The sequence below is a fragment of the Mastigoproctus giganteus genome, chromosome 7 (assembly GCF_048544385.1).
Source record: "Mastigoproctus giganteus isolate SK-2022 chromosome 7, ASM4854438v1, whole genome shotgun sequence".
Classification (NCBI taxonomy): Eukaryota; Metazoa; Arthropoda; class Arachnida; order Uropygi; family Thelyphonidae; genus Mastigoproctus; species Mastigoproctus giganteus.
In genome coordinates, this window is record NC_143581.1 from 8095248 (window position 1) to 8120691 (window position 25444).

General features: G+C 32.9%; 1 protein-coding gene across 2 annotated transcripts; it reads left to right on the forward strand.

Annotated features, from left to right (window-relative positions):
• The first annotated feature begins 726 nt into the window (after window positions 1-726).
• On the forward strand, window positions 727-22943 carry LOC150082468 (cytoplasmic tRNA 2-thiolation protein 2-like). 2 transcript variants are annotated; one of them, XM_090378632.1, is made up of 7 exons: window positions 727-804; window positions 6210-6301; window positions 9465-9525; window positions 9931-10106; window positions 15081-15123; window positions 19728-19786; window positions 22884-22943. In XM_090378632.1, the coding sequence occupies exons 1-7, from the start codon at window positions 784-786 to the stop codon at window positions 22930-22932; spliced, it is 501 nt and encodes a 166-aa protein (XP_090234758.1). In that variant the 5' UTR covers window positions 727-783; the 3' UTR covers window positions 22933-22943. The 2 variants fall into 2 exon arrangements, with proteins under 2 accessions (XP_090234758.1, XP_090234759.1); XM_090378633.1 differs by having other exon boundaries at window positions 19728-19781; window positions 22884-22915.
• The last annotated feature ends 2501 nt before the right edge of the window (window positions 22944-25444 follow it).

Consider the following 25444-nt stretch of genomic DNA (forward strand, 5'->3'; position numbering starts at 1 on the left):
ACTTCCACAACGACAGATGGAAATTTGTTCCAGCAATTAACCACCCACTGGTTAAAGGCAAATTTCCGCACATCTATTCTACATCTGTCCTTTCTTAATTTAAATTTTTGCCCCCTTAGGTTCGTAATCTGAACAAGTGGAAGGATCCCATCAGAATTCAGCGTGCTCAACCCATTCAAGGCCTTATACACCTCAATCAGATCACCACGCAGGTGCCTAGTCTCCAGCCACTGCAATTTGTTTCTACTCTTAGTTACCCTAACACAGCTCATGTATTTATTTGTTCCACTATGACTCCCAGTAGTCCTGAAAATCTCCATCTCCTTGCTTTCCATGCTGCTGCTACTCATTCTAATAGAAGCAGTGCAAGAATCGCTTTTGCCTCTGTCTGCAGCCACTGTTAACCTTTTAGTCTGTGTGTACCCCCAAGCTAGCATTGTTGTTCAATATTTTGCTTTTCCATAATATTAACACACTTAAACATGCGATTACTATAACTGCAGGCATCAGATGTGTTGCCTCTAATGAGTTGAAACACACAGTGAGGTTAGGGGAAGGACCACACTACATCTTTTTGCATGTTACTTGTTTCCAGTGTTGCCACTACATTTGCTACAAAATTATTCTCATTACTTTTCTGGCCTCATATATATGAGAGAGAGATAAGATAATTTTAAAACATAAATTTCTTTAAGTTTATCAACTGTTAATTTTATTTGTAGGGAATTTCTGAGCAAAGAAATTGTCTTTTATAATCGTTTTTATGATGTTGACTATGCAGTAATGCCAACTTTATCAAGTAAGGTAATATTTGCACTTTTCTTGTCTTACTTGAATTTTCATCTTTTATTATTTGAATTAGTATTAGCTGTATGATGCAAGGAAGCTGCACTAACCAAAAGTAATAATAAAATGAATTACGTGTGATCCCTCCTCACTTAGGTACCTGTCAAGCTGAACTTTGAATTTCCTCAAGCTGTTGGCCTCAACCACTTACAGAGGAGACTTATTTCTGGTAATTCAGTGTTCTACCCAGGATCTATCGAATGGGTGCAGTGCTCGGTGAAATTAACTGACCATCCGGCTAAAATTTAGGTGATTCTCACAGTACAGTATGGTACTGATCTCGATCAATATTAATTCGAATGTACTATGCGATCGAAGTCAATGTGACAGGAGCGGATGCCAATCCAGCTGGAATTGTGATTGGACATCAAAAGATTAGTAATACACAGCTTTCTGGTACATAAGCACCTACGCACTTATAAGACCTCCTACTATTCGACCACCATGTTGATGTCATGCGGCCATCTCACAATTCGACGCTGAGAATCAAGATTACTGAGAATGTTGTTGTGTGCTTTATGTTGAGCTATCAGATACCACTAGGTTGTTGGTTGAATTCTGTGATTCATTGAGTCGACTCAGATTCAATTTTGTTATTCAAATCTTTTGGACAAGTCTTGAGTTGACTCAGTGTATCGACTCACTCACTCACTATGCAGCCATCTCTACAGCAAGCTGAGTATTATAATTCTGCAAGCTAATACACCATGTTAAATTCTTTGAACTGTTAGATGCGTTATTTGTCTTGGTTTCCGTACAGGTGCTGCACAAATATAATACTCTTATATAATGTATATTTTAGCTAAAATCTATTATTTAGGTACTACTTGTCTCCGTGCAGTGGGTTTGGTCGTAGAATGGAGTGATTGTACAGTCGAGTTATGTGATTGGGTGATTATTGTGAATGCATTTTGTTTCTGATTGTTTTGTGTCATCAAGGAGGGGATGTGCTTAGCTTAGGTAGGGTGTTTATCCCCCCCCATCCCGCTGTTCTAAAATTGGAAAATGAGTTATGGTTTTAAAACAGCGGCAAGTGGAGGATAAACACCCTAGGCATGTCAACCTAGGAGGACGGGGGGTCAGGGGAAAACAGTGATTGGCACCTGCCAATCACTGCCTTCTTCCTGACTTTTAGTCGAAGTAAACCCAAGATCTGAATTTTTACCTATATTGCAATAGAATAAAACAAAATAAGAACCCATATTGAGTAAGAGCCAACCCGCACTGGACCAGCGTGGCAGATTATGGTCCATTTCCCTCAGCATGAATTGTTGAGAAGGCTTCCATCCTGCAGTGGGTTGATAATGGCTGCATTTAACTATTTTTTTTTTTTAATGAGTAAGAAGTTAAACATTTTTCATTATTATTTTTTACATTGAATTCTAATAATAATGTTTTTTTTAATTTGTTATTAAAATATTCTACTTTTTAAATAAAAAGTACCTTATTTGTTAAATTTAGTGTGTATGTATGTGTTGGAATTTTCATTTTTCAGTTAAAAAATATAACACTAGCCAATATTAAATATTTTAAATGTTTGTTGCACAAATTATCATTAAATCATGCAATTAATTTTTGCTCTGGATTGCTTAAGTCACATTTATAAATAACATAAAATTTTATAATATTGCAAAGTATTACACTTCCCCACCTGACTACTTCATAATGCCACCCGGCCGGCAAAATTTTCTGGGGAGAACATTGTAATTATTCCAGTAATTAACTTGCTGGCTGGAAGTAAACTTCCTACAATCCAGTCTAAACCTTGTGATTTGAATTTACGGTCCCTTGTCCTGGAATTGCTTATAATGAAAATTTCATCTCAAATCATTTTTACTTTTTCCTCTAAGGTGCCTAGTTACCAAGCTGTGTAACCCACTTGTTCATAAAACCAATTGCTATAAATTTTTCAATTAACTTTGTTACCAAAAAATGTTTAAACATTAACAGTAGCATTAGTAAAAGCATATGATGTAAGAAACAAGCTTATACAGCAGCCAAATAAAATAATAAATAAAAAAATTCCCATTTTGTTCCTCCATTCACTCTAAAAGTTTGTCCAGTTCTTCCTTGAATTTATTTAAGCTATCAACTTTCACAACAACAAATGGAAGTTTGTTCCAGCAATCAACTACTCGCTGGCTAAACAAATTTCCACACATGTATTCTACAACTGTCTTTCCTCAATTTGAATTTATGCCCTCTCAAGTTCGTAATCTGAGCAAGAGAAAGGATCCCATCAGCATTGAACCTGCTTAACCCATTCAAGGCTTTATACGCCTCAATCAGATCGCCTTGCAAGTGCCTAGTCTCCAGACACTGTAATTTGCAGAACTTAAGCCTTTCTTAGTAGAAGGACCAGTTTGTTCCCTTCATCAATGTTGTTGCTCTTCTCTGTACTCATACAAGCAACTGTACATCCTTCTTAAAATGAGGCCTCCAGACCTATATGGGACTCAAGGCATGGCCTGACCATTGCCTTATACAAAGAGATAATCACCTCCTTTTCCCTACTAGCAAAATTCCTGTATATCATTGACAAGACAACTTGCTGTAGTGGACTTGACTAGGTGTACCACCCCTCTTGTTGCAATATACATGCCTGATCTTTCCAAAACTTTTCACCCAAAACTCAGACTAAACTCTCAGCTGAAGAGTTGAATGAAGTTAATCTGTTCCATTTCCTCTGTTGCAAGAGTATGCCACAAGAAAAATTAATACAATTCCTCAAGGAAAGTTTTTGTGAGAGGTTAGAGTTGTTGCAGAAGGAATTTCATGATGTAAAAGTAATCTGCAGAGAGAAAGAGAGAGATGCATTTGTTTCAGGACTTTTCAATTCTGAAATAGAAACAGTGATTATCTTGAACTCATCAGTATGCAGGCTAATGATGAACTAAAAGATGCCTTCCATTCAAATACTCTGGTGTAATTTTAAAAATATCTGAGATTTAAAATTTCCTAATGACTTGCAGTAAAAATGTTGGCTGTTTTTCAGAAGAGTTTAGGTATATGAACAAACATTTTTAAGAATGAAACTTTTAAAATAAAAATTTCACTCAAGAATAACTGGTGACCATATGCCTCATTGTTTAAATCATATCATTCAACAACTTTTCAATAGATATGTATATTCTTGCTGCTAAAATTTAGAAATTCTGTCATTAAAGTGAAATGTCAAGAATTTTAGTTTTTTCACGTGCAGTTTTTTATTTTTTTTTATTTATAAGCTGTGTGTAGTTTAGCACTGTCAAACTATATTACACCAAAGCTATGCTTATTATTTATATTGTTATTGCTATTTTTATATGTTATTTTTGTATTGTGCAATTAGAGACAAAATTCCTGTGTTTAAAAGACTTCACATTACAAAGATCCATCATACATTCAGTTGCTACTTTGTTGTTTGTAGCAGTTATTAGTTAATTTTTAATCAGAAACATTTTCGGAATTCTTAATAATTAATGTTTAAATTAAAAAAAAAAAAAAGGAACAATTTGAACTATATGTTATGTTTGATCAGTTTTTGCTGTTTTCAATTAACTGTAAAGCCTATATGGCCCTCTTCAACTTCATTTCTTGGCAGTGTGACCCACACAAAAAAGGTTTCTGACCCCTGGAATTAGATCAAAGAATGGTGTAGAAAAGTATAGTATAGAAAGATATGAAGAATTATTACGACAAGTACATTTGACATCATGGTAATGCACTTCTCGCATACCTCTTTTAAGGGAAAATAATTTTGTCTCTACAGAAAAATAAAATAAATACTGTTTTTGGAACTCCTACCATCCTTGCCTAAATTTTGTCCGCATGACTTTGTGTTTCCAAAACTGAAAAACCTCTTTGAAAGATCTCATATTAAATTAGTTTGACATAAATTTCAATAGCAAAAGCCTAATTTAGTCCAATCCCTTGGTACTTTAAGACATTCTATAATTATCTAATGTTAATTAGTTTGACATTCAAAGCAGTGCCTAATACTGCTGAAAGGGCTTCCAGGAAATAATTTTTGGAACCCCTTTCAGTATTTTTCACTTGATATGCACACTGGTAAAGGAATTATGTGTATCAAGTCATAGTTGTTTAGAATAAATAAGTCCTAACGTAACTAAAGCTATGAGGTGTCAGTATATATTGCCTGTGAACTGTGTGTATTCTATGGTTGGGATTGCCTGATTGTAGGATAAAAAAACATGAGTTTCTGGAGAGAAAAGCTGCACAGTCCTCACCTGAGACTACAGTGTAAAAAAAATGGACCTAGTCCTTTTCTATACAGTATTGAAGAACAGCAATCGTAGCCACTTGTACTAGCCACAAGGTATAATGATCTTCATTCTTATTAGTAACAAGCACCACCCACTCTTTAGTATTTTTAAAATTTTTTCTCTCATTTTTTTTAAGTTGGCCTGGTGATAGAATTCCATATTGAATCCAGAAACATTTCACTTTGCATATGAATGTTTAGTAATTGATGTGCTAGGAGAGTGCATAGGAAATATACTTAATTTTGACCATTAAATATGCGATATCAAGTGTATCTTGTAATTTATTAAATCGAATTTAATTTTAGTGATAATTAATTTTTTATACAGAATTAGTGTGGTTACTTTATTATAAGAACATACACAGTACTGCTATAAATGCATATAAACTTGTCTATCTATTATGCAAATTGTCACTTTTCTTTCAGCAGTTAGCCTTCTTACTTAATCAGTTGAATTTTAAAAGGTAATGTCATTTGGCTTAATTTTTTTTTTTTTTTTTTTGATTTGGTAGTTATTGGCGCATCGGCTTCTGTGGCCATATTGCACCTCCCAAGGTTTTTGCAGTACTTTGATCCAAGCCCGAGGCGGGAATCGAACCCGCGACCTTTGGGTTGCCGGGCAGGTACTTTACCCACTCGGCTAGCCCGGTCGGCTTTGGCTTAATTATTTTTATGCAGTGATGCATACAGGGGCGGACCATCCCGAGGGTGCATGGGGTGCACTGCACCCGGGCACCAACATTCAAGAGGCACCCAAAAACTTGAAACTTACATACACATACGAAGAAAATTTTAAAGCAGGATGCTAAATTGCATTTGGCACCCAGGCGCCACATTCCCTGGGAACATCCCTGGATTCATAGACTGTTTTATACATAATACCTCCATGGGATATTCTTATGCATAGATCAGCAATACATTCTTATTTTCTCGAAAATCTGATTGTATGTTTTTTTAATGTAAAGTGCAACATAACTGTAATTTTACCAAAGTTGAAGGAATTTTGATACTCTTATTCTATCAGTAAGATTTCAATATACTAAAGTGATTGTTAATGCTTCCAGTATCAGTAATATGCTGATTTAAATTTAAATTTTAGACAGGTTCTCAACAAAGTATACTTCGTCTGACAGAGAAATTTATTACTGGACTACAGGAAGAGTTTCCCTCAACAGTGTCAACAATATTCAGGTAATGATTATAGAATATGACCATCATATTACATATTTTTAAATATATAATGTATTTCTTGCGATATTCATTTTTAAAGTAAGTCATCTAGATTCTATAATTTGTATCACTTAAGATGTGATATAGAGGTATTTGAGTAAGGTCTACTATCTCTGTTGTTTTTCCCCAAATTTGGAAACAGTTTACTTATTTTCCCTAGCTCTTGCTTCCTGTTGAATATATTTTTGCTTTTAAGTGAAATAGGTGACAATTTATTATTATCATTATTATTATTATTATTCATTTTTGTGTAATGTAACAAGTTTTATAATTTAAAAAATTTATACATTTTTGGTCCCACAGGCTTATTAAGAGACATTCTTCATATATGACAGCTCTGACTTTGCTAACTTTTGAGTCTAAAGTGCTAATGGAACTGATATTCAGATTCCACTTTTGAGTCAAGTGGACCAAATTTCAGCCAAGTCTGGTCATTTTATGACATCAAAATCTTCTCCTTGCACTTTCATGATGGTGGAACTGTTAGTAACCCTGAGTATACCTCCCATGTATATGGTCTGAAACACTGCACCTATTATACCAGAGATGATCCAAGTATGAACAGACTAAGTGTAGGTTGAGATAAAGCACCCACAGCATACAGAGGAATGCTACTCATCTGTGGGTAACATTCCCACAGATGGGTAGCATTCAGTATTAGGTAATAGATGTCTCACTGTCTGTTGCAATGCCATTGCTTTTCTTATTGGAAACTTAAGTGGTTAAACCCATATTTAGTTTCCGGAGTAAAGCTCCAGTAGTTTCCGGAGTAAAGCTCTTGTATTATACAGTATGAGTGATGTCTTTTGAGGTTATGATGGACATTTTGGCAAGGTCCAATTTTTCTTACATCCTAAGAGTAGAATTTTAGCCGACCGGGCTAGCCGAGTGGGTACAGTACCTGCCCGGCAACCCAAAGGTCGCGGGTTCGATTCCCGCCTCGGGCTTGGATCAAAGTACTGCAAAAACCTTGGGAGGTGCAATATGGCCACAGAAGCCGATGCGCCAACAACTACCAAAATAAAAAAAAAAAAAAAAAAAAGTAGAATTTTAAAATAGTTTTTGCAGGTAGGCTACTAGATAGTCTACCAGACTGAATCTGTTGGTGACTCTTTAGGAGGCATCCAGATCAGTTAATGCATAATCTTGCATCCACTACTCTGTTGGCTAATAACTGGTGGCGGGAGCCTAGGTAGGCACTGTTGAGCTATGTTATGTCAAGGATCTGGTTATATTTTTGCTGTGTACAAGCCATATCCAAAAATTTCATTAATTCACACATTTCCCTCTCTCCCCTTGCATTACCTTATCAGCTGAATGCATCACGAATAGTTAAACTAATAGAACAAACTTATCTGCAAAAAAGAACTAAATTTCCCAAAAGCTTCTTCATTCATTCAAATATAGAGGTTCCAGTCTTAATGATGTCCATTTCAATGTGTATTTTTCCAAACTCCACTTATTTCCTTCTGACTGAATTGTCTGAATGGATTGTCTATTGTTATGTAAGACGTGTGACACTTGTGAAGATACATATAGTGTATTGAAAGAAAAGAGACGAAAAAAGTATATAGGAGGAGAGCAATAAATATTATACTCTTATGATGAAACTAAATGACTAAGTTTAGAGACTGCAAACTGTAGAGTTTTATTAAGTATTCTATAAAGTTAAAATCTTAGCAATTAATTCATGAGGAAATGACTATATTTACCTTACACTTCTATTAATCATTGAAAAAATAATAAGAACATACATAAGTTAGTTTATGTATGCACTGCATACATAAACTAACTTATTTTTTATCTTTTCAATACAATTTATTTCAAAGCACAAGTTAAGATATTTGATATCAGTTATTAGATAGTTTTTGATAGGTGATTGATGTTTTAAAATATTTAAGATGAAAAAGAGTGATGAATCTTCTGAGGAAAGAAAAAAGTGATCTACCAGCCAACCAACAAACAAAGACAGTGTTGGTTGCAACAAAGTCTAGAAATTTGGAAACAGTTAAGAACGTCAAATACAGAACAAATTGTTACTGTAAGAGCAAATTAAACTATCGAGCAGACTAGAGTTTTATGCGAAGAAAATAACTGCAATTTAGAATGAGACTTCTGAACAATACAGTGTAAAAAGAGAGATGAATGCAGCCAGAAATTCTAATCAAATGGAATTCGGTAAACAAACTAAGACATGAGCACAGAATCCTCAAGAACCAAATAGTGAACAGCGCAACTGTGGCCTAATGATTACTGGTTGTGAGTTAGTATTATAATGGCTAAATGACGCAAAGGAATCATTTTTCAGCATCTGCTAAAAAAAGAAAAAAATCAATAAAAAAGTGGTGAAAACAGCAACTGTTGAGTTTTGCAAAAGCAAATTAAAATTGCAATTTAGAAAAGTATTACCAACTTGCATTGAACTAATGTCAAATCCAAGAACTTGGATTTGACATTCAAAATTAGTTTGACATTAGTTAAGTTCTTGGATATGACATTAGTCAAATCCAAGAACTTAAAAATAATATCAAATCCAAGTTCTTTCACATCTGAAAGTCAAATCTGAACTTTCACATTTAGTGGAGCAAGTGACTTTTATACTTGTATATGACATTAGTCAAATCCCATTATAAAGGTTGCTTGCTCCAGTAAATGCAAAAATTTTTCCTATATCCTACCTGCTTGGAATAGAACTATATTGTTTTAAAGTTTGTGACTTGGTTTATGGCAGGCCCTTTCATCTTATATTTGATAGCACAGAAACTGTTGATATGCATTTTAGATTGCCAAACAGTCTGTTATAGGACAAAATATTTAATTGTGGGGGCAAGATGTAAGTTTGAGCATTTTACAGGTGAAATTGGGTACATATTTCTAGATTATACATTTTTGATGTTGTGTAGACTTTAATACATGATATACAAAGTTTTCTACCTCCAACTAAACTGCAGAATAACTTAAGTATTATTTATGTTGTTCTTAATTGTATTGAAATAGGTTATTTAGCTTTTTTGAATTATGGCCTTTATTTTTAGGTATTCATTAAGTATTAAGTTGTATATATTACAGTTTGTTTGTACATATTTTTTCAGAAATTTAAATGAAAACTATTGTTTTATTTCAGAACAGGAGATAAATTATGCTCAAGAATTGAAATGAATGAAGCCACATGTACAATGTGTCAGGTATTATTTTTAATAGGATATGAATTGCTTTCCTCTAAAGTGCACAATTTTATTGAATAAGATATATACTTTTATCCATCATTAAAGTAAAATTAAGCATACATTAAAAAAAGGCAAATGATATTAAAACAGTTTTTCAAATCATGGTTCAAATGGATAATTTTTAAATTAAGGCTGCTCTTGGATAAAACTTTTTAACCTTTGAAAAAAAGTTAAAATGGTTTTTTCAACGCATAGATAAAAGTGAGCTGAGATGCACAAAGGAAAATTATTATATTTATTTTAAAATATTCTCCAGAAATTTTAATGCATATATTAAAATATACAATAAAATAACTTTATTAAGTGAATAATAAGTAAATAAGGAAATAAAAGGAAAATAACTAATCTAATCTATCTTTATAGTCTCCATTGGATAATAAAAATTCAGATTTGTGTTCGGCAACAGAAGCCCTTAAAATATCAGAAAAACTTTCTAAATTGAATATAGACTTCAAATCAACAAATAAGAATAGTGCTTGTCCAGATGAAGTCAGTTGCTGCAGTGACAAAGCAATGTGTCATCACATCCAGTTGTTTAGGTATGTTCTTTTATTATGAATTAAACTACGCATTTTGTTGCATGAAAGTACATATTTGTATATGTTATATACTATACTAAACTGCTCTATACTGCTTTGTAATTAGAAGAAATTTTGAAGTACTTATGCAAATAAAACTATAGATCAAGAATCCCAGGAGATCTCATCTCATCAGGAATTACAAGGCCTTGGTATTTGAAAAAAAAAAAATCAACAGGACATTTCAGTAACTTCTAAACCCTACTATTGACTTGAGTTGAGAAGCTATGTCCCTGTATTATGAAAACCTTAAGTACAGAGTGTACACCAAGTTAAGAACCACAGACAATAGCTATGACGATAATTCTTAAATACCCTCATGCTCTCTTGTCGGAAGTCTTTCATCAGAGTGAATAACTCTCAGCCAGCTGTTGTGGGGAAAAAAATAAATAAATAAAAAATAATAAACACTAGAATAAATACCATTTATTCTAGTGTTTATTATTTTTATACACTAGAATATCATTGCCCAACTTATACACTAGAATAAATTATATTTATATTCTACTGTATAAGTTATATTATTATAGTATATAAGTTGAGTAATGGTATTTATTCTAGTGTATAAGTTGACCTTAGAACCACTAAAATATAGTTTAAAATTAAGGTGTGACTATATGCTGAATATAAAATCCTAAGCTTGAGTTAATGCAAATACATCTACAATTTGTTAAATATATATTTTTATACAAATATAAATTGTTGCCCAACTTTAAAAAAAAAAAAAAAAATTGTTCTTCTTCCTAATTAGATGAAAACTTCATGGAATTTGTTAGAAATTGTATTTCTGGGGTTTACTTTTCAAGGTCTCTAAAAGTAAATTACTTCCATATTGAGACATTGTTCAGAGTAAAACTAATTTATAGTATAATACTAAACAGACAAGAAGGAATACAGGATTAAATCCACCCATATACGCATATAGCAAGTGGACTCAGTCTTTTTTTAAGTTGAAGACCAAAACAAATAAAATTTGGAAGGTTGTGGGCTGCATGAGTTCTTGTGGAGAGTACGCTACAAGAATCACTTATTGTGCATTTATCGAAATAGAACCGAACTTTTGCTACCGATGTTTATATTTGCAGTTTGTTTATTTATTTTTCACATTTAATATTTAAATATGAAAATCCAATAATTATTATATAACACAGCCATTCTTATTATATGTAATAATATTTATTAAATACTGAGGAAAATACGTAAATCATCATCATAAGAAAGCAGTACAGAAAACTTAAATATTACTAAAAAATTTTAAATTTTCAAAAGTCAGTGTGAAACTATAATTTTGAGACACATTAGTTTTAAATTTGAGGAATGAATAATACTTAAGGCTTCCTCATGACCTGCAAGTTACAGTTGGGCATCCCTGAAATACAGCATCAGTGAGAAAATGTCATATCATCATCTTTTGCCTTCAGGTTTTGGTATTGTGACCTTCCGTATACAGGAGAACTATAAATAATTTAATTAAAAAGTAGATGGTTCTTAATGCAGATTTTATTGTAAGACACCACCATACAAGATGCAAAAGATGACTAAATAAAAAGGCATTGACTTATGTGGTTAAAATATGATTAAACATGAATTTTCAAGGTAAAAAATTAGAAATCAGCTTGTATATTGGAAAATATGGTAACTTGTAATAGGAGACTGTTAGACCTAAAAAATGCTGGATAGAAAAATTGAAAGTGACATAATCCTTGAATTATTCTGGATAGAGGGAGTGGGGTTAAGTAATAACAATTAAGATTAAAATAAAAATAAAGAAACATGTTATAAAGATATATGTTGACCTGGAAATCAAGATCATGAGGAAAAAAGTAATGAAGTAAATAAATGAGTAATGAGGCTAGGGAATCTGGATATCCTGAATAGCCTAACAAGGAAATCTAGAAATTGGAAAATTCTTGCGTAATAGAAAGGGAGTTTTGATCTAAAGATAGCACAATCTAAATATAGAACTAAAGATAGTAAACGTGCTTCCATATTGAGACATTGCTTTACAGAGAAACTAATTTGCAATATAATACTAAACAGGCAACATGGAATGGCTTGATTATGTGTTCAAAGCCACTGCATACACATATAGCATAAATAAAAAAAAAAATTGTGTTGTCATTGTTTACCTGTAAGGTTTGGAATTGTGGCCTGTTAAGAAGTATTAAATTCCATTACCTGTTATGCAGGATGTTCTGAAAGTGAAATTGAATGCAATTTGAAATGCAGGAGACAATATGAATTCTGAGAAATGCTCAGATAATTTGCTATTGTCTCATTTCAGATTTGCATTCTGTTTTCAATTTCAGAACATCCTACGTAGCATTTGTAAATTATAAATTTCAGCCAGAGTTCAAATGCAGATGGGACAGGTTTATATTCTACTATGGCTATGACTAATGAAGTATGTAAGGTTGCAGACTATCATAGAACAAAAGGCCCACAAAACAAGTGGGACACTTGTTTCTTCTATTAGAAGCAGTTGAATTCACAGAAAGTTCAGTTTGAAATTAATGTCACAGAGAAAGAGGAATTTTTGCAGATTAATAAAATATCCATACCAAGTGAAAAGCATTAAACTCCCTTAAAAGTCACGTGAGTTTTCTAAAGTCACGTGAGTTTTCTAAAAGTGAAAATTAAATTCCAGTTTGAAATTCAAGACAATAATATGAACTCAGAGAAATTCTTAGATAATTTGTGTTATTGCATTTGGCACTGTTCTACATGAAAGACTGCTGTACAAATTGAAGCAATGTGGCATTAGGGAAAATTACTGCTGTGGACAAAGGGATGGTTAAGTGACAGAAGACAGAGGATCTTCTTGAACCAACTTTATTAGTGGAGTCCCTCAGGGTTCAGTGCTGGACTACTTACTGTTTACAATATTTATTAACAATACTGATGAAAGCATATCAAGTATATTGTCTAAGTTTGCAAATGATACAAAGGTTGGGATAGCAGTTAATGACAAGAATCATACTACTGCAGCAAGACCTAGAAAAATTAGGTAGATGGGCTTAGAAGTGGCAAATTGAGGTTTAACGTTGGTAAATGCTATATATGGCCAGCAGTAAACCAAGAATAATATACCAATTAGGTGGTACCACACTCAAGGTGGTGGAGAATGAAAGAGACAACCTGGCATAATTGTACAATCCAAGATGAAGTTATCTAAGCAGTGCAGACAAGTTGCTGGAATAGCTCATGATGTCCTGTCATGTACAGGAACTTGACCAGCAAAGCCAAGTTCCTATACATGACGGGAACTTGTCCATATGCTTGTTTGTATTTGCAAAATACATTAGACTCTTGATTTTCCGGGGTAGATGGTAAAAAACAAAGCCTGGATAATTGATTTCCCGGTTAATCCAAAAATACAAAAGTCCCCGACATACGTAAGAGATACATTCCAGGACTTCTTACTTCATAGAGAAGTAAGAAGTAAGAAGACCTAGCTCAGGAATGACTAATAACATATTGCTACTGTATTATTATTGACAAATATGAATTCCGTGCGATACTTGTTAATGTTTGGCCATTTTGATCATCCTTATTATAATGATTCCTTAGAGATTTAACAGATGCACCATTTTCAAACTTTCAAATAATTTCAAGTTTTTGTTTAACTGAAAACGCAACTCTTTTACGTTTACCCATAATTTTTGCGATTTCTAAACAAAAAAAAAAAAAATTACTATAAAAAAATTCCGACATCCCTGACATAAATAATGAAACAAAATTTGTCCTTTTGAACACAACAATCGACGCGATGCACTAAAACAGACTAAACATTTGCCTCTTCTTTTTTTTTTTTTTTTTTTGAGCGGGGATTGCAAGATAATAGGAACACTAATCTCCCAATGACGACTTATAATGCTGCTTGTCGCTTATTTACGACTTGCAAAATATCTGTTTATACCTATTCTAGTTATTAATTGAATTTTTTGATTTCTGGTCGATTATTTATTTAATTTTTTTTTTTAATTTGGAGTCTTGAAGTGTCCCGGTTAATCGAGAGTCTGCTGTATACGTATGCTTGTTTGTATCTGATAAAGCCTATCATTCTAATGTTGCCAACATTAGTCTTCAAAAATAAAATAAAATGATCAGGCCCATCTGTATATATTTGAATTTTTTTTTTTTTTTTGTTTTCTATTGGCTTGCCTACTCTATATTAAGTTTAAATTAAAATTTGATATCCTGCCATTACCGGCACATAATTATGTAATTACATATGGGCAAATGACATGTGATTTCTTTGAGAGACTAATAAATGATATTTATGTATTTATTTATCAGCTTCACTATTACAAAAAAAAAGAGAGAGAGAGAGAGATTTTGGCTCCTCTTGTGAGGGGGGCCAATGGATTTCTACCAACCTGGGACCTTTCAGTGATAAAGACTTTGCAATCCAGTGGCACTGATCTCTACAAATATGCTACAGATTCTGTGTACAGATATAGAATTATAAAGCAGATTCTCCTTAACACATAAATGCTTCCCCATAATGATGTGCTCTCGGATCAAAACTGTCCATCTGCCTTGGCCATGTTCAGAAGACCTGTCAAGGACTGAACTTGAATATATCTTTTGTGTTTTAGTGTATCTTCTCTGCACAGCCCAAATAATGCATTACTGTGAAATATTATAAATACCTGTTTCTGTTAGAAAGGAAATATGTGCTATTGTTAGCTGGCTAATTCTTTTTAATTTTATTTATATTAGTTTATGCTAAAAACTGTATATTTCATTTTATTTTATTTGTTATTTTTATTTGTCATTGTTCTTTTAATGTTATCTTTGTTTGAACCTTCTTAATAATTCTTTATTATCTTAGTGTAACCTTAGTGAGTAATGAAAATATTTCTTCTATTTAAACAGACAATTTTCATTATCCTGGATGTGATTCTTTCATCTTTTTTTTTTCCTTCCTAGAAATAGTTTATGCCATGGTTGTCAAGTGATGGTCAGAGATATGGTAAGTGTTTGTTTTGCATGAGAATATTTTTGAAACTCAACCAACTTCTTCAACAGATAAAGTAGCAGTTCAATTATTCAGGTATTTTGGAAGTTCATAATTACACATTTATTACTTTAAGTATAAGTAAAAAAACCGCAGCTTCCATGTATCTTCATAAACTAAACAAAATTGCTACTGATGGAAATGTGTCAGATTTGTTTTGGGATTCCATTTTAAAGACAAGCTGCTGTACTGTAGAAGCAATTCAGCTCTTCTGAGACCAATTATAAACTCAACTTATGACTTCAGTTTACAGTGTCTCAGAAGAGCTCAGTTGCCTCTACAGTATAGCAGCTTGTCTTGGGAACAGAATCCCTAACTGAATATGAATCATTGACATCAGTAGCAATTTTATGTAGCTAACTGAACATGCCTCTTTGTACAAAATCCTCTTCCCCCACTAAGTAACAACCAGTAAACCATTTAATTTGGAAATACATAAGGAATGTGGTTTATTTAATTACTAATTTCCATGTAATGTCTTTCACAGATGTGTAGGTATTAAATATATTAATCAATAAAACTAATTACTTTTAATTTTTAATGAAGTTTTAAATGATGTTATATTGATATTAATGTTGTGTGTTTTAAATGATATTATTATATTGATATTATTGTTAACTATATTGCTCATTATAATTTAATTATGCCAAGTTCCACTAATAAGAGTAACTGTGCACATTTTAGATGTCTGTGTATGTATTGTAGTGGTCAAAGATAAAAACAAAATTAAAAATACCTGTTAGAATTATGTGAATTTTAGTACTCCCCAATGTGGTCCTGAGGTTTGATTTGATGGCTGTGATCTGAAGTCTTTTTTTGCAATGGACTTGGGAAAATATTTAATCCTCTCTCTCTCTCTCTCTCTCTCTCTCTCTCTCTCTCTCTCTCTCTCTCTCTCTCATGGAATTTTAAAATTTTGTAAAATGAAAACTTTGTACATGAATGCATTAAAATATTAACATGGTCTTATTTTTACTGATTGCTAATGCTAAAATTATTTTCAAAAATCAAATCAGAATTTTAAAAGTTGCAAAAAAAAAAACGTACAAGTTTGTGCAAATGCAGCAATTCTAAAAAAGCTAAAAACAGCATCATTTTAGTTATATCTCATATTGTGAATACTTTCACAACGAGTTGCCATGATATTGCACTACCTCAAATAAGTAACACTTCACCAATGGAGAAGACTATTGTTACTTATTCTTGGCAGATACCACCACCCCGATGGCACCATTTCGGGGCTGTTTTGTATATGTGTGGGATAATAACTCTACTATCCACTTGTCCCTATTAGACTTAGAAAAGCAAAAAAGTAGAGGGAAAGTAATAGTAAAAGTGGAAGAGGAAAAGAAATAGTGTAGAAGAATGAAAGGGACAGTAACTCCTTCAACTCACACAACTCATAAACTCCTCAAATAGGTAATGCTTCCCCAGTAGAGAAGGCTGTTGATACCTATTTTTGGAAACTCCGGGCAGCATCAGGCTCCCCTTGGTGACCATTTCAGGGCTATTTGGCCCTTCTTTGATGGGTGGGTGGGTGGGTAGGTACCCTGCAATGATGACAAAACAGTTATGAAGTATAACTCCACAATATGAGAGATGCCTGATGGTGTTTAAACTGAATTAGACTAGAGCACTTTAAGGACTTAAGCCTCAGACTGCAAAATAATTAGACAAAGAATTAGTTAGGCTTAGCCCTTAAAGTGCTCTAGTCTAATTCACTTTATACACCATCAGGCATCTCTCATATTGTGGAGTTATACTTCATAACTGTTTTGTTGTCATTGCATCACCAGGATACCCACCCACCCACTGAAGAAGGGCCAAATAGCCCTGAAAATGTGCCGTCTGGGTGGTGGTATCCGCCGAGAATAAGTAAAAATAGTCATCTCCATTGGTGAAGCTTTACTTATTCGAAGTAGTGCAGTATCGGGGAAACTCATGAAGGTATTTACAATATGAGATATAACTAAAATGATGCTGTTTAGTTTTTTTTTTTTTTTTTAGAATTGCTGTGTACTACTATGCTGCATTTGCACAAACTCATACGTTGTCTAATTCTTTCACAGCCTGAGGCTTAAGCCCTTAAAGTTCTCTAGGTTAAAAAAAATAGTAATAAATGGATAATTACTTTTTCAATGTAACAATTCTCTCTTTTGATGCAACAGTTCTCTCTTTTGATGATACTATTCTCTACATCTATTCGTGTATTACTCTGTCTAAATTCCACTGAAATTCTTCAGTTTTGGCTTTAGTAAGTCTAAATTGGAAACTGAGATCAACAGGTGCAATCTTCCCTATTTATTCGGTGCCTCCGTAGCCAGGTGGGAAGGAGCAGCAGTGCGTAGCACACGCTTCTTGATTAGACCAGGGTTCGAGCCCGTCCCCACCAAATACAGAGGATGTGGAAAGGTCAGGGAATGACCACCGCATATCCCGGAGAAATATGGCCTTAGTTGCTAATGCTCCTAAAAAAAAACCAAACCAAACCCTATTTATTCAAAGTTATTTTTACACTGCCATCTATTATACATAATAGATGGCAGCATGCACCAAAAAAAGTAAGGCTTTAAAAGTATGGATTGTACATTAAAGAAACATGATGTAATCACCAAAGAATTGGATGCAGGGAATAACTTTGATATTATATATTTGGATCTTAGAAAGGCTTTTGATACTGTTGCACATGGAAGACTGCTGCACAAATTGGAGCAGTGTGGCATTGGTGGCAAATTGTTGCTATGGATAAAGGGATAGTTGAGTGGCAGAAGACAGAGAGTGGTAATTAATGGACACTGCTGATCGTGGACTAATGTTATTAGTGGAGTCCCTCAGGGTTCAGTGTTGGGTCCATTGTTGTTTTCTGTATTTATAAATAATATTGATGATGGTATATCAAGCTTAATGTACAAGTTTGCAGACGATACAAAGGTTGGCAGGGTTGTTAAGGACACTAGTGATGCTATGCTGTTGCAACAGGATCTGGACAGGTTGAGCAGATGGGCTGAGAGGTGGCAAATGAAGTTTAACATTGACAAATGTAAAGTACTACATATGGGGAAACAGCAACCCCAGAGCAATGTATCAACTCTGTGGTACTACACTGACAGTGGTAGAGAATGAAAAGGACCTGGGGGTAATTGTGCAGGCAGATATGAAGTTCTCTGAGCAGTGTAGATGGGCTGCAAGAGTAGCTCATGGTGTCTTATCAATGATATACAGGAATTTTTCTAGCAGGGATAAGGAGGTGATTATTCCCTTGTATAAGGCAATGGTCAGGCTGCACCTTGAGTACTGTATACTGATCTGGAGGCCTCATTTCAAGAAGGATGTAGAGCTGCTGGAACGAGTACAGAGAAGTGCAACAAGGTTAGTGAACGGAACGAAGGGTTGCTCTTACGAAGAAAGGCTTAAGTTTTGCAAATTACAGTGTCTGGAGACTAGGCACCGGCGAGGTGATCTGATAGAGGTGTACAAAGCCTTGAATGGTTTGAGCATGCTCAATGCTGATGGGATACTGCCTCTTGTTCAGAATAATCACCTGAGAGGACATAAATTCAAATCGAGGAAAGACAGATGTAGGATAGATGCGCGGAAATTTGCCTTTAGCCAGCGGCTAGTTGGTTGGTGGAACAGATTTCCATCCCTTGTTGTGGAAGTTGATAGCCTAAATAAATTTAAGGCTCAGCTGGACAGGTATTTCGAACGAATGGAGGGGTGAAGTGGAAGGGTGTTGTTTTTTTTTTTTTTTTTTTTGGCTAATGCTGCATAAGCTTGCTTTCTTGCATCATATGCCTCTACTAATGCTAATGCTAATACTGTTTGATGTGACCTCAAAATGTAGATTTATGTACATACTTTCCCGAGTCTACACTGGAAAAATGTAGGTCTGTCTGTCTGAGTACAAAAAAAGATTAATATATATATATATATTGTATATATATATATATATATATATATATATATATAATGTGAGGTAAAAGTTAGGCGAAAGTGATAAAAATAATAAATAAATATGGCTATGTAGCTATCATTAGAGGCAGCAAATGCACATCCTCCACATGATGCCTAATTATATCTGAAAATTAAAATAAATATGATATTTAAAAATAAAAACATCAGCCAGTAGTACGGCAATAATGCAGAGCGAAACAAAACGTAACGTTCCCTTCCCTGTTTGTTTATTTTATATTATTTTACGTTTTGTTTCGCTCTGCATTATTGCCGTACTACTGGCTGATGTTTTTATTTTTAAATATCATATTTATTTTAATTTTCAGATATATATATATATATATATATTTATTTATATATACAATATATAGCCCATTTTTTAATATATACATGAATCTATATGCATGTTGTACACTTACTTTTGTAAATTTTCTTTGAGAGTTAATGTTAAGCACATTCTTTCTGTAATAATAACTCATACAAATCATTGATTTGTGCCCTGCTAAGCTTGGCTGTCAAGGGGACTTGAGACTCTTTCTAAATTGAAATAAATAAATATAAGAATCACTTAGGACTTTTTAATATATACAGTTTATTTCTTTCAGAAAAGGCTATCATTCCTTCCTCCATACTCCTTACAAGAATCAGATAAAGCTGTGGTAAGGTAGGTATTTGTTTCTTCCAATATAAATTAATGCTGAATATATTACCTTAAATAGCCTTAATATCATTACCTTATTATTGAAAGTAATATTAGAAGAAGAATATGGTAAAATGTAGCGCTTTATACAGCTGTAGTACACTTAGTTTTTTTTTTTGTATTTATTATATCAGTATCATAAATAGCAGTTGCAGTCACCAGAATGAAATGAAACTTATCAATGTTGAGCAGTGTTACTGTGATTCCATTTTATGACCTGATTACATTACTGTGATTCCATTTTATGATTCCATTTTATGACCTGAGTGTTTAGGTAATGAAACTCTAATAATATATGAATCTTACTGAAAATTTTCTTTTTGATGATTAATAGAAATTGTTTTGAGAAAAAAATAAAGATGGATGAAATGAATGAACTGAAGAAAATTGATATAATTGTAAATTTATAAATTAAAGCCTTTTGAAATCAGTGATTTCAAATTTAGTTTGATTTTAATATTAAAAATCATTTCTATCATGCATTGCATTGTTTACATAAGTAAACAATCCATTATATGTCATAAGCAGTGGAGAGGACCAATAAACACCAGTGCATTGCATGATGGGAGTGTGATGCCCTTGATGTTATCAGATTTTATATATATATAGAATACTAACTATGTTGGATACGTGCAAAAGTTTTAATGTGCGAGTAAAAAAAAAATCAATGTTGTTACTGACTTTATCTGTCTAGGAATTCTATTTTCTTTCTAGTAATGTGATAGAGCTTGGAATTATGCTCACACTCACTTTAGAAATAACATCGTTATCCACAAGTCAACCTAAAGTTATTTAATATTATTATATTTAATTTTATTTTGAATTATAGTTAATATAATTTTTAATTTAATAATATCACCTAGGAATGAACCTGGTATTAATTAAAAACATCAAGGCATTCCACTACAGCTTTTCCAAAGCCACTGGCTTCTCATTTTGAAGAGTAGATGGACTTAGTTAGTAGCCACGGGCTAAATAGTGAATAAATGTATGAAATCTAAATGAGCATCCAAGCAAAATATGGAAGTAAAACTTCCTGTTAAATATGTAACTCTCATTATACATATAATTTAAACCATATTACTGGGCTGCATTGGCCCAATGCAGAAAATTAGTAAACTCTTAAAATATTATGCCATGTTGCATTTAGTTTATTTAAATATTATCACATATATCTTTTGGCATCTCTCATATTGTGTGATTAACTTCACAACTGGATTGTCATGTTTGCAAGACCAGAGTACCTACCCATCCACTGATGAAAAGCCAACTAACTTTGAAATGGTGCTATCTGGGTGGTGCTACTCACCGAGAATAAGTAACAAAATAGTCTTCTCTGTTAGTGAAGCATTGCTTATTTGAGGTAGTGCAATACATGGTAACTCATTGTGAAGGATGAGCACAATATGAGATACAGTCAAAATGATTCCTTTCACACTACTAACATAGTTTTTCTTTAAGAGTTGTCTATGGTGTATTTACTCTGATATTATATAGATAGAGGATCTTAAAATATGCCATGTTGCATTTAGTTTATTTAAATATTAGTAAAGAATTAGTGTACTATTTCAATACAGGCATTGAAATAGAGTATTTTCTTTACTGGAAAAACCGTGTTACATGTACTGCTTGGCTACTCATTTACATTTGATACATTTCACTATTCAGCTCTTGGTTGCTGGTTAGGCCCTGATGTAGCTGTTTTAAAGCCAGTAGCTTTAAAACAACTAGAAGATTTGTGCTTTGGGGTTAATTAATTATTAGAAAATTTTGGCCTAGGGTGACACTATTAAATTAAAAATGATATTAGTAACTTTAATTGACTTGTGGATAATAATATCATTTCTAAAGTGAGATAAGTCCAGGCTCTATCAATGGCAGTGGTGGGACAACAGTATCACCAGACAGTAATGACAGAAAAACATAATGCCAAGTTATGTTCTTTTCTCAAATTATTTTAATTCCTTCATTGAAATAGTACCTTATTTTTTTTTTACTTTGTATATCCATTTTGTCTGGAAAGATTTTTGTGAATCATTTTCTGGAAGGATTTTTTTTTTTTTTTGAGGAATATGAAAATGTTTCATGATGGAAGATCAAGTTAGATAAGGGTTTTTCCAAAGGTTTTATTTTTATTGTTATGTTTTTTTTCTCCTCTTCATCACTTTAAAAAAAAAAAAAAAAACTGTACTATGGTACAAAATCTACTCGTCTGGCCAATGGTTCAGTTTTTTCTTGAAGAATTTGCTGCTGTAAACATTCCAAAATAGAATGCATCCTTAACTGTTGTGGAAAAACAAATTCATATGTATCAGATTTATCGCATACAAAACGCACATGCCGTACAAATACCCTTAATGGCTACAAGCCAGGGGTTAGCCAGTATGTTATTAAGAGCTGTAGTTATCCACTCTTGGGGGAGTGGGCACCTCCGTAGTCAGGTGGGCAGGAGCAGCAGTGCGTAGCACACAGGCTCGAACCCCGGTCTTGATTAGACCGGGGTTCGAGCCCGTGACCACCAAATATGGAGGATGCGGAAAGGTCAGGGAATGACCACCACATATCCCCGGAGCAATATGGCCTTAGTTGCTAATGCTCCTAAAAAAAAAAAAAAAACAAATAAAAATAACATTTGGAGGAGTGGTGGTGGTGGCGGCGATTCCCCTTGATTATTACAGATTTGTCAGCCTTCACAACATGTAGATTAGCCTCTAAATACACAAAACTCATGATAAACCATATGGACAGGCCAACTGTTTTTCTAGTTAAATTTTTGCTTTTAAAACAAAAGTTTATGATTACCATAAAAAAAAATTATAAAAATATGAAAAATGTATTTACTACATTTATCTTCTTTCAGTATATTGAGAAAATGAAATGTGAATTGTTTAATAATGAATGAAATTTATCATTTTTCTTAAATTTCGTTTGTTATAATTCATAAAATTGAAAGAAATCAAGAAATTTAAGTAAAATAGTTTGTTATAATTAAGTACAAATTGTAAATGTTAAAATATTAATATATTTTATTATTTATCTAGTTTTTTTTTTTCTTCTTAAGGAATAGGATGAAAATGGAAATTCAAGATCACCTAATAGAAGAAACATGAATTATATTGTAAATTTGTATAAAGAAGAAGTTTTACTTTTAAGAGTTTACTTTTAAGATTTACAAAGATTGTTTTAACAATTTAAAAATAGCTGTTTAGCCCTTTACAAGTGGTTTTATGAATGGGTGTGAGATCTTGCAAGTAAGTTTCTTTGTGTGATTTTTAAATTTTTACAAAATGAAAACTGTATGTGTAAATGCCTTTAAATATTAATTTGTTCTTATTATGACTTGATTGCTTAACGTTATGCAATTGTATCTTTTACATCTATGTATATCCCTTAAGCCCAAATTGGAAAAAGGCTAATGAGGGTATGATCTCCACCACTAATTTTCAAAGCAATTTTTGTGTAGCTATCTATTAAATCTATGTCTATATTAGTTAAAATACAAATAGAGATAGCAGCACTGGAAAAATTTGAAGACAGTTTGACAAAGATGAATCCATTGTCTAAAATAGCTTTCCAACTAGATCTTTGTACATACTGCAGGGTACCCATAAGAAATGTAGGTCTGTATATATCCTGTAAAAGGGTTAAATAAGCATCCATAGTATCTGTCTCTATGAGGTATAATTTATTTAAATCACTGTATAATGATTAATGGTAATAATTATTATTTAAAATTATCAGTATTTTAAACTATTTTTTTATCTGTCCCGTGGCATCTTGTTTATATCCATATTTGTGATTTTGATGAAATAATGTGTGCTTAAAAAGTAAAATAATATATTAAAGGCAGGAAAAATACACAAGTAAACTTATAATAAATATAATGCTGTGCTACGCAGAGTAAAAATTGCAATCTCTCCTTCCCCCTCTTTGGCCATTACTTTTTTTCTGCTCCAGGCAATTATTCAGTTGTCATGCATTGTGCCAGTCTCTTCTGTTTATATATCCTATAGTCATCTTATGCTCCTTTGCAGTTGTATATTTCTTCAGTTTTTCCTTGGGCATAATTTTCAGACAACACATTTCATAAACTTATGTGTTCATTCACCCTTCCCACCATTTTGCTTTTACTCAGACTGTCGATTTATTTTTTCTGTTCCAGGAGTGTACTTAGCATAGGGACAATAGTTGTATGAAGTGAGATTTATTTTTGTTAAAATAGTCCTCAAAATGCTTTGAGCTGAGTGTTCACTGGAATATTGTGGATTTCTCCTAGAAAGATGAGATACTATTGGCCATCTTTTATTTATCCCCCATAATTCAAACTGCTTGATTTGCAATATTCTATAGAGATATTTACAGTTTTTCAGGACTTTGGCATCATATTATACTTTAGCAATTTTTAACTGTGTTGAAGTATTGCAATTTTCAATGTTCTTACATAAAAATCTGTTTATACTCTGGGATGATCATGTGGTCAGAGTAGTTCTCAAGATAGAGAGAATGCAAAAAATAGCTCCATATTTAGTAGCCATGTGGGCTTGAACAGTGGTCACTCAAAGCATGAGTGACCACAGCAGCAGCAGCATACCCTAGTATCAGGATCAATCTCTTTTAAGTAGGATGAAGTTTTCAGTTGATTGTCTCCTCATATTAATATCCTGCAGTTTGTGGTGGCTTTCGCTTTTTCATTTTGCTTCTCTATGGCCAGCCATTAAAAGGATTACAATTTAGATGTTCTTGTTTAGTTAATTACATTTGTTAAAAAACTTTTTCAGGTCATTTAAGCCATTAGATACCCCCCCCTATTCCCAATGCTCCAGTTATTCTCTGTATTTTTGTGAATATGTTTATTTTTAATTTTTATAAATTGGATATCCACAGCTCTATAAGAAAAAGGGTAAACGGCATAAATAAAACAAATAAATTAAAAAAACACTAAAGAAAATTACTATAAAACATTAAGAGATAAAGTTAAAATGAAGAAATCAGGAAATAGTGTAAAATACAACCTATTAACAAATGGTTATATATAATAGGGAAAAAGAATGGAAAAACATGTAGATAGGATGGATAGTGATAGATGGATGGAAATATTAAAGAACTTGAGACCCATAGGCAAAAGAAGTAGAGGTGACCAAAAAGAAGAAAGATGATCTATCCCTTTCCTCCTCCTATCCTAAACCCAGTAAGCATACTGCTTACTGGGTTTAGGATAGGAGGAGGAATTTACCCATAGTAATTTCCAAGATTATGGTATATTGCTGTGAAGTAGACACTTGAAAAGGGTAAAAGTATACAGTAACCTTGCTCTTACAAAAAATTCTTACTCTTTGCAGTGTCATATTCTTTTGACACTGCAAATGATGTGCACTGCTCTTAGCTACATCAGACTTATCTTCCCACACGAATTTTTTTTTAAAATTAATATAAAGGAAGGACGGTGGGGGGGGGGGAGAGATCGCTTAATTTTTTTTGTCTTTATCAGTGAATCATTAAAAATTTATGAGTGGATGTGAAAGAATATTAATATCTCTATTCTTTTATAACTAATGTTTAATGAAATGATTTATCTGGGCAGTAAAAGCAATTTTACTGACCAGAAAAAAGTAAAAAATAAAA

Coding starts and splice junctions, on each gene's coding strand:
- LOC150082468 (XM_090378632.1), top strand. CDS start 784: ATGCCAACTTTATCAAGTAAG. Junction 6,302..9,464: donor ACAGTGTCAACAATATTCAG/GTAATGATTATA, acceptor GTTTTATTTCAG/AACAGGAGATAAATTATGCT. Junction 9,526..9,930: donor CCACATGTACAATGTGTCAG/GTATTATTTTTA, acceptor CTATCTTTATAG/TCTCCATTGGATAATAAAAA.